An 18,197-nucleotide genomic window follows, 5' to 3' on the forward strand; every position below is an offset into this window, starting at 1 on the left:
GGGTTAGGGAGAGGGAGAAGAGAGGAAAAGGAGGACAGAGCAGCTTAGTATAAGCACATTAGGGCCAAAATTGAAAACACTGATTTTATGGTGTGGATGTGAAAAGAAGGAAAATAAAAAACTACAAACATCTGAAACATAAGATAAAGAAGGCAATTCAAATGCAGGATCAATTGAGCTATTTCAGCTTGAGTTTTAAAAGTCATCATTATTTATCTTAACTGAGTAAGAGACACATGCACTAATTTACAGTAGACTAATTTAAGATGATTACTGCAAGCTGGAACAGCTAAAAACCAACAACATAATATGACAACATGGCAACAAAGGCAAGAAAAATGAAACTGCATTTCACTGTGAGGAAGGTAGAGTGCAAGTCGAGCATGTGAGAGAAAACAATATAAGAAACGCAAAGTACAGTATGTATGGAAGACGTAATGAGTAAAGGCTCTATTTGAAGTATACCTCGCAGACATCCTTTAAGAAAGACATGGCATCTTGAAGATGCTCATGTAACTGCTGATGAACTCTGTTTTTCTGGCAAAGTCAAATAAGAATAAGACAGGATTATAAAAAAAAAAAAAAAAAAGGTCAGTATCTATAAATACTGGAAACACACTGAGGATTGAAATTGTTTTTGCAAAGCACACACAGAAAAGAAGAGTGGGATTTCTGAAGGAGGCACAGAAGCGTCTGACCATCCAGTCTGTAGGCGTGAAAATGTTTTGTTGTTTGCATATTAACAGTCATTACTGCATCACTGGTCACAACTATAACGTTACATTCACAACAGTACAAAGCACTATTACACCACTGGCTGCAGTGCTTTGTGCTTTTTATTACGTAAAAGTCTTTGTTGTCCAAACCTGTGTTCTCCGCTGACCAGTATCGACTGAGTGATATAAATACACGGCAGATTATCCCTCTGAATTGTTATATTCATTAAATCGAGATGTACTTTTCAGTAAATCTAAGTAATATGAAGCAAGCAGCCAGTTACCAGACAGATTTGTGGATTATCATAATCGGCTAATTCTTATATTACATAAGTCTTATTCTAAACTGCTGTCAATGAACCAGTCCACTCACAAGATCTATCATTTTGTCTGTAATCTAATCTTGAACTCGCCTTCTTCCACGGTTATTTATCACTCTCCTAGAAATTAACCGGACCTTACAATGTCATGAACAGTTTTGACTCAACTACCGAGAAACTGTGATGCATGCTTTTATTTCAAAACACCCAATTCCCAGGTACAGAAAATCAGAACTTGTTTTAAAAACAAGTTCTGATTTGGCAGAAAGTTTGAGCATATAACAGAGTCAATTATTTTGTTTGGTTCAGTTTCTTCATCATTGTGTACAGTTTTGTCTAAGTGATTGTTTCAAAGCTTCAGTTCTGAAATATGTTTGATATTCAAACGAAATGCTGTTTGAATAAAAACTGAAAATAAATACTTTCAGTCATGCAGTCCAAGTTCAAGACGGAGGGGTTACTCAGTTTTTCCATTATAGCCCGCAGGTTGTCAAACAGCCTGCAAGATGATATCAGGCTGGACCAACTGGTTCTGTCCTTTCACCGCTGAAATATCTGAAGCATCGGTGAATCAGACGCTGAAAGGCTGCTGCCATTTACTGCAGGTCAGCCACAATACATAAAATATTATATAATAGTGTAGTCCTCAATTTCCCCCTTACAGTTGTTTTCACGTGGTGTTAAACATCAGCTAATGTTCAGGTTATGTGACACTATTCACTTCAATGGTCACCTTCAGTTGTCCTGCGACTTATCTTTGGTGGCCATGAAGATACAAAACAAAGGTTGTGGCAGCGTGGGAGGAAACGTCTCCATGAGTCACGGCCATATCCAATGTCCTTTTCACATGCAATTTGGCTGATTGAAGGGAACTTGGTGATAATAAGACTGCAGCCGGACTGATTCAAGTCATGTTCTATACTTAAAGAAATGAAAGGCGGGTTTTTCAGCTTGTAGTGTCTCACTTTCTTAAATGATTAAACACAAATACATCAGGCTTCCAGGTCGATCAATGACAACACACTTGGCTTTAATCATGGTCATGCTTTGTTTCCTTTCTCCTTAGCTTTTCTGTAGTGATTTGCATAAATAATAATAATAATAATAACAATCATGGAAAGCTGTTTCTGTACTTTTGCATTATTACAGCAGGGAATGTAAAATACACGGCATGCATCAGGTGGCAGGCCAGATGAAAGGTGATCTGTGGCTGGGCGCGCGTGGCAGCAAAGGAATCCCGGAGAAGTGGTTCAGCAAAACAGCTGCCAGGCCCACACAAGCCCCCTTAACTGAACCCATCCCCCAACTGTCATCTCCGTCCTGGCCCACGGAGTAGGGGACAGATGGAAAGCCCCCCAAGGGACAGGTATTGTTCGGTTTGGTTATCCCTCTCTACCCCCCCACCACCACCACCATCTTCCTCAGCAAAAAACATTTGTCAGACAGGAATCTGGCTGTAACGCTAGCTGGGCCCTCCATGGGTTAACGTATCTAAAGTGAGCATCCATCATATCTTGCGCCCAGTGGAGGGATGAGAGGTGGACGAGGAGCTTACCAGCGAGTGAAGGGAGTTCTCATAATTTGGAGAGGAGGGGGTGTGTCCACTGGTGCGGGGCCACTGGTTGGTACCTGACGAAGAGACAAGAGAAGAGACGCGGCCAAAGTCAACATTACAGTAGAAATCCTCTGATTTGGTTACAGTACAGTACATATCAACCTGGCTGATGGATGTTTCCTGCCCCACTGGGTACAGTACAGTACACCGAATAAAAAAAAAGCTATTACTGACACACATTAAATGCCGTGCAGGCACTGACATCCTGATTTTCTGGTTTCTTGTTGTTCTATATGAGATATTTTTATCTCCGAGGGGCTTAACTGCATCACTTCCTGATGGCTGGACTGCATCCTGACACATGAGCCAGCGGAGAGTTCATCTAACGCCCACTTCCACTCTGTGAAATGTTCGCTGCATCTGCACATTAAAAAAACAAAACGCATATAGCTGAGACAGAGACTGGGAGACAATATGAACGCTGACAAATATGATTTTTAACACTCATTTTTCCCCCACACTTTCATTTGCTCTGGAACGTTCGAGGTTCTAGAAAAACATCGGCGTGATCAAAAATGCAGCGAGGTGGAACGGGGTTTCGGCACATGGCCTTCATCAGGGTATTTGATGAAGGAAATATTTCGAGCATCTGGGTTCAATCAAGCTCTTCCTATTCCGCTATGTTCACGAGCATTGCTGAGTTATCTTCCTCGTTAGGTTGTTGTCAGTCAAACACCTTTTGACTGGCGCTGTACAGTCTGTCGGTTTGTCTGCACGTATTACACAAGATTCACATCTGGAAACATCTGAGCACCAGCTCTTCATTTGTACTAATACATCCAGTTGGGCCTAATCTGCTTTGGCACAGACATGAAAAATCATGCAATTCAATTATGTAAACTAAATACTAAGAAATATAATATAAGATACTCTGTACTAGAGATTATAATTTACCTTGGGCTGGAAGAATTTCACAGTGGATTATATATATATATGCTTGTCTGAGCCAAAAAGAAAAAAAAGAAAAAGAGGAAAGTACAGGAAAGCAAATCAAGCTGATTTGATCTGGTGTAAATTAGAGCAAAGGAGAAGGAATCCACATCTGCTCATCACATTTCTAGATCCAGTACAACATCGCTCTCTGTCCTCTTTCTGAGTCCCAATCATCTAACTAACCTGCCTGCCATGTGCAACAGGAGGCAATGCATTACGCAATCAAATAACCTTAATGGAATTTGACAATAATGAACCTTCCCTGTAATTCACAGGATGGGATGTCTGTGGGCCGTTTCCAGCTCGGAGCTCTCGCTGCTCTTCTTCTGGTGTCCATTATGGTGGACGGAGGCCAAACCTACATCCTGGTAAATGGAGCTCGCTGTGGCACAATCTACTGATGGAGACTTTGTTTTGGTTATCTATCATTTAGCATGATTCTCAAATCTCATTTTGGGTACTGTACATCCACTTCTCCCAATAGCAAGGCAAAGAAAAATACAGACCAGGATAAGAGGAACCATTTAATAGCAGTGTGGCCTGGAGGGGGGAAGTTAAATGCGATCAAATTATTTTCATTGTTAATATAAAGAGTTGTTTGAAAGCTACAAAGTGTAGGATGACATTCAGAGTCTCATCTGTGACGAGACGAGCAAAACCACTAATTGCTCAGCGTCTGTTTTCACAAATCAAGGCCTCTGTGTTCTGTTCAAATACACAGTGAAACACTGTATGAGAAAGAGAGAAAGCGAGAGACAGCAAGACAATTACTGTATGTTTTCTTTTGCAAACGCAAAAGCCACACCTCCACCCCCAAGCTCAGGAAACTATAAAAGTTTTCCATTGATTCATTCCAATGAAATATCTCACTAAACCTCTGCGGTCTTCGATACTTGAGTTTTCATGTTCCCTTGCACACATAGTCCTGGAAAAAGCCGACTTTAATTAACAGGCTATTAAAAGTGACTTTGAAAGAGGAAATGAAAAAGTCTCTGCTCTGCCTCAGCTTTCTCCCAGGTGAATGAGACAGATACTCCACACGAGCCTCTCTGCTGGCTGCCGGCTATGAAAAATTAGCCCGGGGCTCTGGTCCCCACGTGCACCAGAGAGGGCTAATTGAACAAACCCGTCTTGAATAATGTGCTGTATATTGGTGTAATCCTAATGATGAATGGATTTGGTGGTTAACATCAACAGCCAGCCAAATTTTGTGCCAATTTCAAAGTATCGCTCTTTTACTAACCCCAGAAGCGTAATAAGGGTGAATAATTAGTGAAACAACATCCATTTCCTACAGTTCCACAGGTATGTTTTTTGCAGTAGGGTTGTTTAATTAATCTATATAATTAATGAATAAAAGAGCACTGAACTTATTCATTCAATTTGTTTCCGAGAGGCAGATATTTTAAATTCTTTGATCATATTACGTTATTTAAACAATGTCAGTCATGCCATTGTTACTGTATGCTGCAAGGTGTGGCATGGTGCACTGTAAATAGGTCGAGAGGGGGGATCTCCCTGGACCCTGTGTGAGGCCGTCACAGTCGTCCTCATCAGCTGAGTCACAGCCACCCTCCTTCACCCACTGGCAGATAAACAAGGCCTTTTGCTGCCTGGTCCGGGTGTGTGTGTGTGTGCGTTTATGTGTGTGTGTGTGTGTTGGAGGGAACAGCTGTCCATAGGGCAGGGCAACAGCTGAGGATGAGGGGGGGGGCTACATAGAGACAGCTGTCGCCACTCCATTACCACACATGACAAAACTGCCCACTAAAACAACACACTGGGCTTTCCCTTAACTGTCCCCCCCTAATTCCCTTTCCATTACTCTCCCGCCTCTGTCAACATGTTCGATAACCTCTGTGATACACATCGTTTTTTTAGTTTTTTACTGTACTTTAAAACCCAGCTCATTACAACCAGTGTGTTCGGTTTGTTCGGTTTTCTCTAAGTGGCGTGGGTTGGAAAGGAAGGAAGAGGAGATACTGACTAACAAGCACAAGTCTGGAAAAACAGGACGATGTTATGTTACATTAAATCCAACCGCCCCCAAAAAACTGTCTTGTTACAAAGTAGGACAAGTGCCACTATAATAAGTCATAAAAGTGTGGATAACATTTTTCTGCAAAAATGGAAAATACAAAAGGCTTTACAATGCTGTAATCCAGGACCCACATCAAACACTTCCATTACAGGATTTTCAAATCGTTACGCACTGAAAGCCACAGCCTCGGTCTCGTTCTTTTACACTGCCACTCCAGAGCACGTCAATCTTCTTTTCCAACACTTCAACATAAAACACAAGACTAAACATCTCTTAGTACTTGTTAGCTTCATCTAAATTTATGAGCATGAACAAAGACGCTCCGAAATAAGCTGCCAGACAAAACAAGCCAGTGACATCATTACGAGTCAATGGAGAGCAGCTCCCTCAGCTTTCAAGATGAAGCCCATGTTCTGGACACTAGACCAAACAATTCAGGTGCCGTTTTCAGGTGCAGGTGTGTTGTATTGTACACAATGTTGAGAAATAGATTTTATGTTTTAATGAAACTCAAATGGCAGCAGAGAGGAAGCAGCAAGAATCTCTTCTCTTTGCTTGAGATCAGTGTTTGTTGTTCAGCCTCAGAAAAACACATTTAATAAAATGACAAAGATTTTCTTTAGTATGATTTCAAATACTAAACATGACTGTTGTTTCGATGGATGTGCTCCTTTATCCCTGAATAAACTAAGCTTCCTTTTAAAAATGGATTAATGTAAAAAACGGCATTAACTGCCCTGGCATAGATAAAGCATGAGGATGAGAACCAAATGATTAGAGCTACTCTAAAGCTAAAAAGGGGCATTAAAGTAAGTTTTAGAGAAACTTTTCACACTTCACACTCCGCTTAGGCTTCAATTAATCCAACTAATGCAGCAAGTAGATAAGTAATTAAATTAATTAAAGACATATTCATGAAAGCCTCTTCATTAACTTGGCTATTTCAGGTCAAGGCCTAATTCCAACACAGTCTGACATGTGTCTGTCACTGGCGTCGCCCGTGGAAACTTCTCTACAAAGCAGTTTCAGAGAAGTGTTTTTTTTTTTTTTATTCCTCAGCTGGTATCAAAGTGCACAGGAGGTGTGTATGAGATTAAAATCCAGAGAGTGGTTGCTCTACCTGGCCTTCCAGACGGGGGGCCGGCAGCAGTCACCACGGCGCCTGCTGAGCCAGCGCCGGCTGTGGCCGTCAGAGGTGAAGGAGAACCCACAGGTGTCGACGGGTTGGATGGAAAACTACTGCTAGTGTGATCAGGTGAGTAAATCTGAGGAAGCAGAGAGGAAGAGACAGAGATTAAAGTCAGATCCACCATTAATGCAGCAGTCCTGGATAAAAAATAAAATATACAACACTGGTTTCCCCCCACCCCCTCCCACACACCAAAACTGTGTCATCAATTGTGAGGATTTTCTTCCCAGGGCAGGGATGTTATAAAAATGTTCAGTAAAAACATATGGGTACGACCTTCATAAAAATGAAACACAAACAACGTTCACTTTGATGTTTCGTGCCTGCGTCCTGCTCTGGATCCACTTCAGTCGATTGTGGGTGACGACGACTAACACCCGGAGACAAACAGTAAAAAGCTGAACTGCTCTTATTAATGCTGGCTAATCATGACGTCATCAGAGCGTTTTGAAACCTTTTATTAACTTGTTTTTTTTTTTACACATTTACTCATCAATTAATTGAGAAATTGACAAAAAAAAATTTCTGCACGATATACTGTAGGCTTGTGACAGCAAAAATATGTTCATGACTATTTTTAATCCCTGTGTCACTGAATTTGCTGACTAACAGGAAGGAGAAAACAGGGCTGAATAATTCTGGGAGAGTTTTGTAAATTATTTCCTGTTGCTCTTTTTAACAAACTGTTAACTCAGCAGCTCCCAAACTGACAATAACTTTCATTTTCTATTGATACGTTGAGATGAGCTGACAACAGAGAAGCTGAAATCAAACAAGTAAATATAAGTCCAGCTTTACAGTTAGAATTAACCTGCAATAATACATTACAAATAACTTTAATTATTATATAATCATGAAATGTAACAGGTTGAATTAAGGTCTGATCTACTGGCTAAATAATGACTTATAAAACATGCTATTTTATGGGAGCATAGTTAGTTTTTTTACTTGTATAAAGATGCTCAATTCACTCCAGTTATTATTCCACTGTGGCTTCAGGGAATGCAGACATCCAACTTCGAGTTAAACCAACAACAGAATCTAAAGCGCTGCGTGTCAGCCTGCACCAGAACGTATCGTGACGTGAATCGTATATGAAAATCAAGCAGGATTCAAATGTTGTTTGTTTTTGCATCTTTCTAAACTTTGTTAAATTTACAGGAACCACAACTGGGGCAAAGGTCCTGTTTTTTTCTTTTAGCCTGATGCCACAACAAGCCAAGCCCAGGTTACATCAGCTTTACTGCAACGACAATCACAGTAACTTTGTTGTATCAGTGCATCCTCTGCCAGGTTACACTGAGGTCATTGAGTTTTAGGATGACATGTCAATCGCAAGGGAACGAGGAGATTACGTCTTCAGAACTTCCACTGGGATTTCATTTGTTTAAACAAATGCTGGATTAAAGCACAAACACGTCCCTGATTGTTTTTTTTCCCCTTTAATAAGAGGATATTGTGCCACAATGGAACATGTCTCAGAGAACTCAGGGTATTACGGGAGGATCCTGACTAATTAGCAGAGAAAAAAACAGCAGATCCTCAGAGATTTCTCCTCCAAGTTAAGATCAAATTGAGCTTGCAGGAAACCATTTGACTTCTGTGGGGATGATAGAATGCACTCATTATTAATAATCTCCTTATTCAATCTTGATCTCTGGGCTTTAGTTTTTCAATCAACTTGGAGTATCAGGATAGAGGTTTCACTGAAGTGTGTCACCGAGTATGGACTGTGGAGGAGAAGGAGGAGGAGGGATCGGCTCTTGTCTAAAAGGAGAAATGACTATTTATGCTTTTCTGCTCCCTCAGTGTTTCTCTCTGCTCAGCATCTTCACTCTAAGACCTGCAATTCAGTCAAAAACGGAGTGAGGATTAATAGCGTGGCCAGGCCACCACTGTGTCTGCAACCAATAAGACTCAAAACAAATCTCCCAAATATTTCTTCCTTTGCTCAAAAGCGAGGCCTTTACAACCGTGACTTCTGACCCCGACAATATATGACTTTCTATTCTTTACGCTCGCTGTGGCTACCGACGTTGCATTCAAAAAGTGAAACATGGCTCATTTTACTGGAATAAATGAAGCTCCGCCTCGTCATCAGTTACGCTCCCGCAGGCAGCATGGGGCCAATAAGCACGGCCAATTTAAAAGGGTGGAGAACAAAAGCTCCACAATGGGCGGCCCGTGGAGTTGAGCCAGAGCAGTTATAAACTCCCCTGTGCCCCCCCGCTCCAAACACCCACCCCCACCCCGGTCCAACCGTGTCCATTTCACTCCAGCTTTGTCATGCTAATAGAGTCTGCAAATATAAAAGACTAAACTCTCATATTTTGGATTCAGACCAGTAAGAAACACATATTCCTCCTCAACGTAGAGGAACATGTGCTTGGATGTGTGAAATTAAACTGCTGTCATATCTAGCGCCAGTATGTTAGCGTTACATATCATGTCTATGCAACATGTTAAACACTGTTGAAGGACACTTAATGGGATTAATAAGGTTTAGACTTCAAAAGCAAAAATTAAAACAAAGGCAAAAAGCAAACACAGTTCCTGAGACAGGATGTTATTCCTCTTGGGAAGTATGGGAAACAGTGAAGGGAACTACCGAGGGCCCATTATGTTCAGCTGACTTCCACATAAGTGCACTTTCTACTGTTCTATACAAATGCAAACACTGGCATTCAATTCAGTTTTGCTCAATTCAATTCAATTTGTTTATGTTCTCCATATTGGACATCTCCAAATTAGCTTGTGTCACAATTTTACTGCAAGTAAAGGAGAAAATATTCAGACTATGATGACCTATAATCTATCAATCGGTCCATGTGGGCACATCAACGTCAACAGGAAAGAGCTATTTCTTTCTCTGATGAACCTCGCTGAGCCACTGAGGGACGAGTTGCTTCCTACGCTGCATTAAAGGATGTCACAGATAACTAATGGCTGCTTTAACAAAGTAATGAGTAATCCACTGGCTTCAGGAGTGGTTTAATGTACAACTCTGTTTCTTGAATTCTTTTAGTTTAAGCTCACAATTATCCAGGCTTAGGACCAAAAAAAAAAAAAAAAAAAAACGGGTACAAACATCTCCACAGGGCTTTTTTAATCAGCATTCAGTAGAGCACTTAATTCCTTGCACAATTACCGAGGTCACCTTCTTCAGAGACTGACATGCGACATTCCTCTGTTTTGATTTGCAGATTTTTTTTTTTTAGTGTATGAGTAGGTAGACGTTTTAGTTTCATAACCTGAGAGGAGGTCACACGTGAGAGGAGATGTGTGCTAGTTGACAGCAGAGTCACGTTGATGCTACCCAGAAAATATTACATTTTCTCAAAGGGGATGAATTTTACGTAATGAACCATAATTGATTCCAGCTTTCTTTCTTTTTTTTTTAACTCACTTAAAATATGGATACATGGTAAGATGATGAACTGAACTCCAGGTTAAAAGATGCGGTCATCACTCACCGAGGCCAGAGCCTTGCCTAGTGCATCTCCAGTCTGTGAGCTTCCAGTGGCGTTCCCCCGGTTTGGAGCAGCTACGAAAACACAGAGGGAGGTTCAGGTTTGTAACAGCAGATAAACGAAGAGCGGTCACAGCACACGAGGCAGCAGCTGTCCAACTCGCTACCTTAACAGCAATAAATGTTCATTGATAATTATTTCGAGTTAACACAAGGACGCCACGTACCCATGACCCCATCGGCTGTGTTGACGGACGGGGTGTGCGCTGCGCTGACGAACGGTGAAGTGCTGGTGTTGCTTCGATGGAAGCTGGACATGGGAGGAAGACTGGCATTGACATCTGGAGAGACTGAATGTGCAGGGTAATTCTGGAAGATAAAAAACAGAAATGCTCTGGTTTTAGTCAATGTGTGCAAGCGTGTGTGTGTGTGCGTCCATGTGTGTGTTGAAGAAATAACTTATTTATTCTCTAAATTTTATATTCTCCTTTGACATCTCCCAGGGTTGTGATGAAACAAAAGTTAGTGGGGAGGAGGGACAGAGATAAAGAGAAGGCAGGCAGCATCTGCAGGCTCCCTGTGATGCCCGGCCAGCTGAAGCAGGCGGGCTGAGGCCGACAAGACCAGATCAAACACCGACACAAAGAGGGTCAGCGGTGCCTTCGCTGATAATAACCAGACAACAACTTACGGCGCACACACGCCCACTCCAACTGTGGAAGCGGTGCCGCTGCAGGGTTGAGAGAGAATTCACGACCTATATATGAAGAGCGGTATACACACTTTGTCTCTTGCATAAGTGTCTCTGTGTCTCTCAATGTGTTTTTCATTGTTATTAATGCCTTTTGTGTTGTTTACTTTTTTTATATGGGCAGTTTTTAGTGTATATGCCTTGCCTGATACAGTTAGACATGCCACATCAGTAGCCATTTTTAAAAACAGATTAAAAACCTTTTTTCTTTTTTCAACAGCATTCTGTTGAACTGTGTGTGCGTGTGTCCATGTGTCCATGTGTGGTTGTGTGGGTGCGTGCGCATGTGTTAAAGTGTGTATGTGGTGAAGATGGCATAAGATTGTTTACTTGAACTTGCACTCTCCGATTGATGTCTAATTGATTTTCTATGATTGTTTTTACTGTAACTATGTATACCAGTTGTGAAGCACATTTAGTCTGCCTTGTGCATGAAATGCGCTTTATAAATAAAGTTGAATTGAATTGAATTGAATGTTGTATTGTTTTGACCAGTTTTTTTGTTATTGGCAATACAGACGGAAACAAACATCCTGCTATAATCCGGCATATTTACATGTTCTTATGTCCATTAATGTGAACTGTCCCATTCAAATAAACAGATAAGTAAATAAATAAATAAGTGTGACAGCAAAAAAAAAAAATTGTCAGCAGATGAGCGGCGCTGCTTACCAAACGGTCGTGTGAGTGCAGGGTGCTGTAGTTTCCTGACTGTGGCATGTGAGATGAAGATCCTGCGAGCATCCCCCCATAGCCGCCGGGCTGGCTGATCCCATTGGACGAGCTCCACGGGTCAGACGAACTGTGGGTACCGTCTAATAATAAATAAATAAATAAATAAATAAACAAACAGCGTTAGTACATAATTAAATTCATTTGATGGCCACATTACATAGTCTAGCTTTGACTCAGCACCAGACAGCGGCTAACCTCCAACCCCACCCTTATAACTTCCAGAGGGGGGGGGGGTCATTCAAGGAGTACTGTATACTGTTTTTGGCTCTTGGGACTGAAACGTGATCCTTGTCCTGAACACAGCTGAGATAACACAAAGCTAAAACCAACAAGAAGCCTGTTTTTCCGTCTAGATCTGGGAGTCAGTCACATTGAAATAAAGACTGAGCACAGACTAAATATTAATAAATCCTTCTGGAACGACTGCGTCCGTCTGGCAACTTCTGAGCATCTGTACTGAAAGTCGTACAATACGTTTTTGTCATGGTGGCAAATTAACAAATTATTATTAAGTTGGATTTTCTCAATATCACACATACTTCCTAGATATTTTTGAAGCATCTATGGTTAGAGTGCATTTATGATTAAACAAAAAAAAGATGTGAAGCTCAACTGCAGCACCAGATAATGTCGGCACATAAGTTAAGATGGGAACTTGACTTTGAACTTACCAAAGAAAGTGCTTGCGAACATACTGCTGGAGGGTTTAGGAGAAGAGTACGAAGGTGAATCTCTGTTGAAGTCTTCTGAGTTTGGAGACGGTGCGTACACCTGCGAGGAGAGGAGGGAGAAGAGCATGAATGTGTGTTATTAGTGCAGCTCACTGTGCTGGATATAAATCAAAGTATAAAGTACAAAAGCGTGACTGTCAAACATAGTATTGTCGAGCATGATGATGATGATGATGATGATGATGATGCTGAAAATCTATAAAAAGTGTGAGCTTTCTTTTTCCAATTCCAGTGAAGTAAACAAATTTGACGCCAATGCGCAAGTACAACCACAATTAAGAACTTGACACACAGATGTGATTTCACACGCACAATACACACAACACACGCACTGAAGATATGCCCACCAAACCACAAACACACACACACATGCACACGCACACATGCACGCACTCTTTAATGACTAGCAAGCAGTCAAGCTCATGAAGGGAGGAGTGGATTATCAGGGGTATTTGCATTTCAGATCAACTCAACCTCTAATGGAAGTATAATGATACCCGCTTACATGCATAGACTAAATGCTCTGGCAAATTACAGCTTTCCCTGAGCAGCAGAAATCAAATAAGTGGTGCAAAAACAGCCTGGTTTGCTTTCTTTTATATTTGTACCTTCAAGCTGGTGGGAGAGTGAAAGGAGAGGCACAATGGGCATGCTGTTGTACAGCTGTGTGTGTGCCAAGCTAGGTGGGAGGATCAAAGACACTGAAGGCCAGTGATGTGGTCTCTGACTTCATCCACTCCAGATGGAGGGAGAGAGGGTGAGAGGGAGAGAGAGGAGAGAAGAGGGGAGCAAAGGTTCGAACAAATTCTCCCTCCCACAGACAAGACTGGATGACCCCGCCGTCATGTAGCGCTAATGAGAGCCAGACCTGCCAGCTACATTACACCTGCACATTCCCAGCTTGTGTCCCGGGGTCTCTCTTAAAGGCCGAACTCACATCGCACTTGGCTGTTGTGGCATTAAGATTGCTCTCCAACGCCTGCAATTAATGACAGCCATTAAAGGGATAGTTCAACATTTTTTGCAAATTGGCCCATTGCCATAATCCCTATAGTTTTATGAGTAGGATCGTTACCTTTAATTGTCGGTGCAAGCTGTTTTTAGAACGGCGGAGCAGAGCCGCGAGCTGCTCAGAGCTACGCTACGGACGCTAGTTGCCATCATGAAACTCATCAAATACACAACCCAACAACTCCAAAACGCTCTCGGGCGGTGCGTGGCGCAGTGGTTAAAGCGGCCGCCCCATGTAGAGGTTACAGTCCTCAACGCAGGCATCCCCGGTTCGAATCCCGCATCGGGCAGACCTTTCCTGCATGTCATTCCCCCTCTCTCTGCCTCCCCCTTTCCTGTCTATCTCACTATGTGCTATCCAATAAAAGGCAAAAAGGCCAAAAAATATACTTAAAAAAAAAACTCCAAAACGCTCTCATGGACAAGTTGTGACCTGCACATTCACCACGCTATGAGACAAGTTTTGGAGGCAAATGCAGAGACTGCTTGCCGAAAAACTGCCCCTGACAGGAACGTGCATCAGTGGTTTTGCATGAAATTACCTCAAAAACAACTCTGTCTCGTAACGTTCATTATTATTAAATACAATTAAACACACAATTCAAGGTAACAAACCTACACCTAAAACTATAGGGATTATGGCAATGGGCCAATTTGCCAAAATGTTGAACTATCCCTTTAAGGTTTTTTTTATTCACTTTGGTTGTTTTGTTGCTCAGCGCTGGTTGGGAAATACGCATTACAACCGATACAGTGTGTAATATCGTATTAATATAATGGTATATATTCAATCACTGGCTCAGGGTGCAGCTTAAGGGGGACGGACTCGGGGCTGAGTGAGCAGGACTCCAGCGTGATGTCGTCTGGGTGTGTAATTAAAGTGCTCTGGGAGGGGTGGAGCCCTCATGGGTCTTCTGGCTTACACATGTGACCAGGGCTGATAGTCGTAGTTCCACGGAGATCTCAGGTTAGCCTCACACAGGAGCCGAGGCTTTTGTCTTTTTTTTGCCTCTGTCAGACGCTCAATGTGCAGCATATGGCAGCGGATAATGCTAATTGTCCTTTTTACCCTGGGCTAACCAGTCAAGGCATTAATAAACCATCCCAAACACTGGGTGCCTCATTCTGCCGGCCTATGGAAGAGAGGGCCCGCCTGGGTTTCCTTTTACAAGGCCATTAATTAAAAGCCGTCACTCACACGGATCAGCACACCAACATAGACCAACACGGGCTGTTTGAGCATCAGTGGGTATGTTTTATTAGAATAAATAAAAGCCCTTCTGTGCTTTTAATCTATGATTGATCTTAATAGACCTTAAAATTATATCTTATATAAAAGAAAAACAGTTTTGGATGTTTACACAACACTTAAGATACAACAAAAAAATCGATAGTGAGAACCAAAGTTGCATTCAGTTCAATTTCGACTATTATTGCATCATCGCTCCATCAGGATAAGAAATTAAGACATTGCAGAAAATTACTTAATTACTTAATTAATTACAGTTAATTAATTTCCTTTCCCCTTTAGCAATAAGCTGGCATGAATGATAACCTCATTCATGACTCATTTTGATACTGATGATAAAAACCTGCTTCTGCTTTTATTTGAGTTATTGCTTCAGCTCTGTGTCTCGACTCAACAGCATCTCAACTGAGAAGTGAATGTATCCTGCACACCTTCCACTACGGCTCAAAGCCTTTGAAGTTCATGCCATGCCGATTAAAATATCAAATGTTAAAACACAATCTGTCAGTTGACACTACAGATAATAACAGGAATGGAAAGGAAATATAAAAAAACAAAACTAAGCGGGAAAAAAATCAGGCTGATGGCCAAGAAGCTCAAAGAGACAAGTTCAAACGCTCTCTTAATGGCCCGTCCTGTTTTTGTGCTGTATGTCATTACTTGGAATCGATCCATATCTCTGGGGGCATTTTGTTTCAAGTCCAAATCTTACACACTTACAAGGTCTCGTATACACAACACAGGCACAATGCCTCTTTAACACGTGATACCTGCCAGTGCTTTCTATAAAGTCAAGGGCTCAGTGTTTTCACGCATAAAACTGTGACGTCAAACCTTCTCTCACAAAGATCAACTCTCACTGGCACCATGTTTAGACAGATCAAGTTATTTTGACAAGAGGAACATAAAAAACCGAGATGCTGACGTGTCCAAGGCTTCAACCTTTAAAAGAAAAGTTTCACACTTTTGGGTCGAGTTTTGAAAAAACATGATCGAGTACTTTTTGTCTTATTGTGTTAAAAACGATATTCTAATGAATAGGAAAGAGCTGCCACAGCCACACTGGGAGTCTATAACTCCAAATATTAAACTTTCAAAAGCCTGTTCTACTCACAGAAATAACATTCAACCATAGGTGAACAGGTTAGATAGGACACAATATAAATATATATACATATATAAATAAAGATGTACAATACATCTCCATCTAATATACATACTTGCTTTTCTTGTCTGTAAAGCAGTAAAATCTTTTAACCAAATGCAGATTTTGACAGCAGAGCTGCCTACTGAGAGTCAGGTTCTCTAAAAATAGAGCAGCCAACACTGCAGGATAATATCTTCCAGTTGTTAATGCCACAAAAATTTGGTTTTGGCACCAACGTAAATTAACGATTCGCAACATGTGTGTTGTATACGCAGTGTATATACAGTATGATAGGTCAGCACACACAAACACACCACCGCCACCACCGACTTTGCGTTGCACATGCAGTCAAGCACTCATGCTTGACTGCATGTGCAACACATGTGCACATTGGGGGATGTAAGGATTAGCTTCTGTTGATGAGCGCTTCCCTCTAGAAAGCACGATAGTAGAACCTGTTGCGCTACAAAAACAACAGCGACAACAACAGGCACGTCCTCTCCACGAGAAACACATGTTGTCTCTTTAGTGTGTTTTACTATTTCAAATGAAATCGTATCACATTCCTCTATATTGAGGGGGGGGTCTTTCTGTAAAGCAAAACAAGAAAACAAAAAAAAGTCCAACAATCACTGCAGGGCTTTCACTTCAATTTTTTTCTTTTTCACTAATAGGCAACGGAAGAAAGATCAGTGAGTTGCTCCATCTGTATTGGTTCCGTGCCACCAGCTCACAAGCCAATGGCCCACTGCGAATTCTCCCAGTGCTCCAGATGGTGAGCCTGCTATGCAACTCTGCATTATAACAAATTAATGTGGATCAAGTTGATGCAAAGAATGAGCACCATCTTTCTTTCCCCTTGCGAGGCAAACAGAAAAAAAAGTTGATGCTGGTTACTTAGAAAGTGCTTTTGATCATAAAGTTTGCCTGTTCTGTCCACATGCTATCAATTTTCTCCCCATCACCAACTGTAACACAAGCCTGTTAATACTTAATATGAAAAAAGATCAAAGTCATCTTTTGTGTAGTGGGAACAAAGAGGAAATGCTGTAATGGGTTATAAGGAAAAGTTGAAACGCGAGTCTGCGTAAGATGACCTTTTCAAAAGAATATCATAAATAGCTAACCTCCTAATTATTCCTTCAAAAATGCACATGCGCTTTATATAAAAGGCAAAAATAGCACAGGCAGAGACAGGTGGAAATCTGCATGTGTAATTTGCTTATGACAGGATGATTACTTAGGGATTACTGCACTGCAGGACTCACTCAGCCATTGTTAGACTATGTCCTTGAGCACATTCATAAACCCACTGGATTGTTTTTTTGTTTTGTTTTGGGGGGTTTTACCATAAAAACAGAAGAAACACCTTCTTAAAACTTTCTGCAACTCGAGCACAACTAGTAATTTTACTCAACACAACAACAGCTCCTTCAAGCTCAAGTGCAGCAGCAGCAACACGCATGTGCACACACATTCACAGAAAAATATATACATGTGTTTACAGAAAAAGTATTCATGCAGCGAGCGTTTTTCAGAGGAACAAAAATCAAAGAGGTCATTACAGAGAAGTTCAGAAATCACATTAGGCTCCCTGTGGCGTCAAGAATGCGAAAGTGATTAAAAACAGATGGAATAACAGCAACACTGGTGCTTGGAGCTCAATCTGCAAACAGGAAAGTCTAACCTCAACAGGCAGCCTCTTTCCCTTAATCATTCCCAGACTCCCACTTGTTATTATTTCAACCCAGTCTCAGAGCTGAAGCAACCAGCCAGTAAAAATAAATTCAAGGCTGCTAAAAAACTTTTTTTTTCTGCTGCACCGTTTCATCCTGTGTGCGATCAAAAGTTTCAAAGACGTGTCGCCTTGAATATTGACTTCTGTGTGCACAGCTGGGGCGCAAAGTAGAATAAAGAAAACATACACTAAAATAAGTTCATAACTTACTGTAGTGCATTATTTTACCTCTACTGTCACACGGCTTTAACTGATGTAATGGAAAATCAGTAAGAGGAGCCTGCAGGCACACGCACGCACACACACAGACACGCACACACAGTCACGCACACACACAGAGGAGCACAGTGCTTTTATCTTAGAATAAACAAAATACAGAAATCATGGACACAAGGAGAGTCAGATGGACGAGCAGACTGAGACCAACACTCACTCTCTCTCTCTCTCTCTCTCTCACACACACCCGCACACTCTCACACACTGACACTGACACACACACATTTCTTCCAGATCTTCTCTGTCCAAAACACACACACACACATTCCCAAAGTG

General features: G+C 41.5%; 1 protein-coding gene across 4 annotated transcripts in view; it reads right to left on the reverse strand.

Moving 5' to 3' along the window:
- The window catches only part of tcf12 (transcription factor 12), an 82,621-nt gene that overhangs the window by 6,697 nt on the left and 57,727 nt on the right, over positions 1-18,197 (reverse strand). For 2 of the 4 annotated variants that reach the window (XM_085762145.1, XM_085762140.1), the window contains exons 9-15: positions 12,441-12,540; positions 11,707-11,849; positions 10,511-10,652; positions 10,288-10,358; positions 6,746-6,890; positions 2,592-2,665; positions 466-537 (exon numbers count right to left, since the gene is read on the reverse strand). In XM_085762145.1, coding sequence (XP_085618271.1) covers positions 466-537; positions 2,592-2,665; positions 6,746-6,890; positions 10,288-10,358; positions 10,511-10,652; positions 11,707-11,849; positions 12,441-12,540 — 747 coding nt within the window. The remainder of the gene's footprint in view (positions 1-465; positions 538-2,591; positions 2,666-6,745; positions 6,891-10,287; positions 10,359-10,510; positions 10,653-11,706; positions 11,850-12,440; positions 12,541-18,197) is intronic. The other 2 variants (XM_085762161.1, XM_085762152.1) reach the window with 1 other exon arrangement.

Source organism: Trachurus japonicus, chromosome 3 (genome assembly GCF_045865225.1).
Source record: "Trachurus japonicus isolate A0001 chromosome 3, Traja_1.0".
NCBI classification, from domain to species: Eukaryota; Metazoa; Chordata; class Actinopteri; order Carangiformes; family Carangidae; genus Trachurus; species Trachurus japonicus.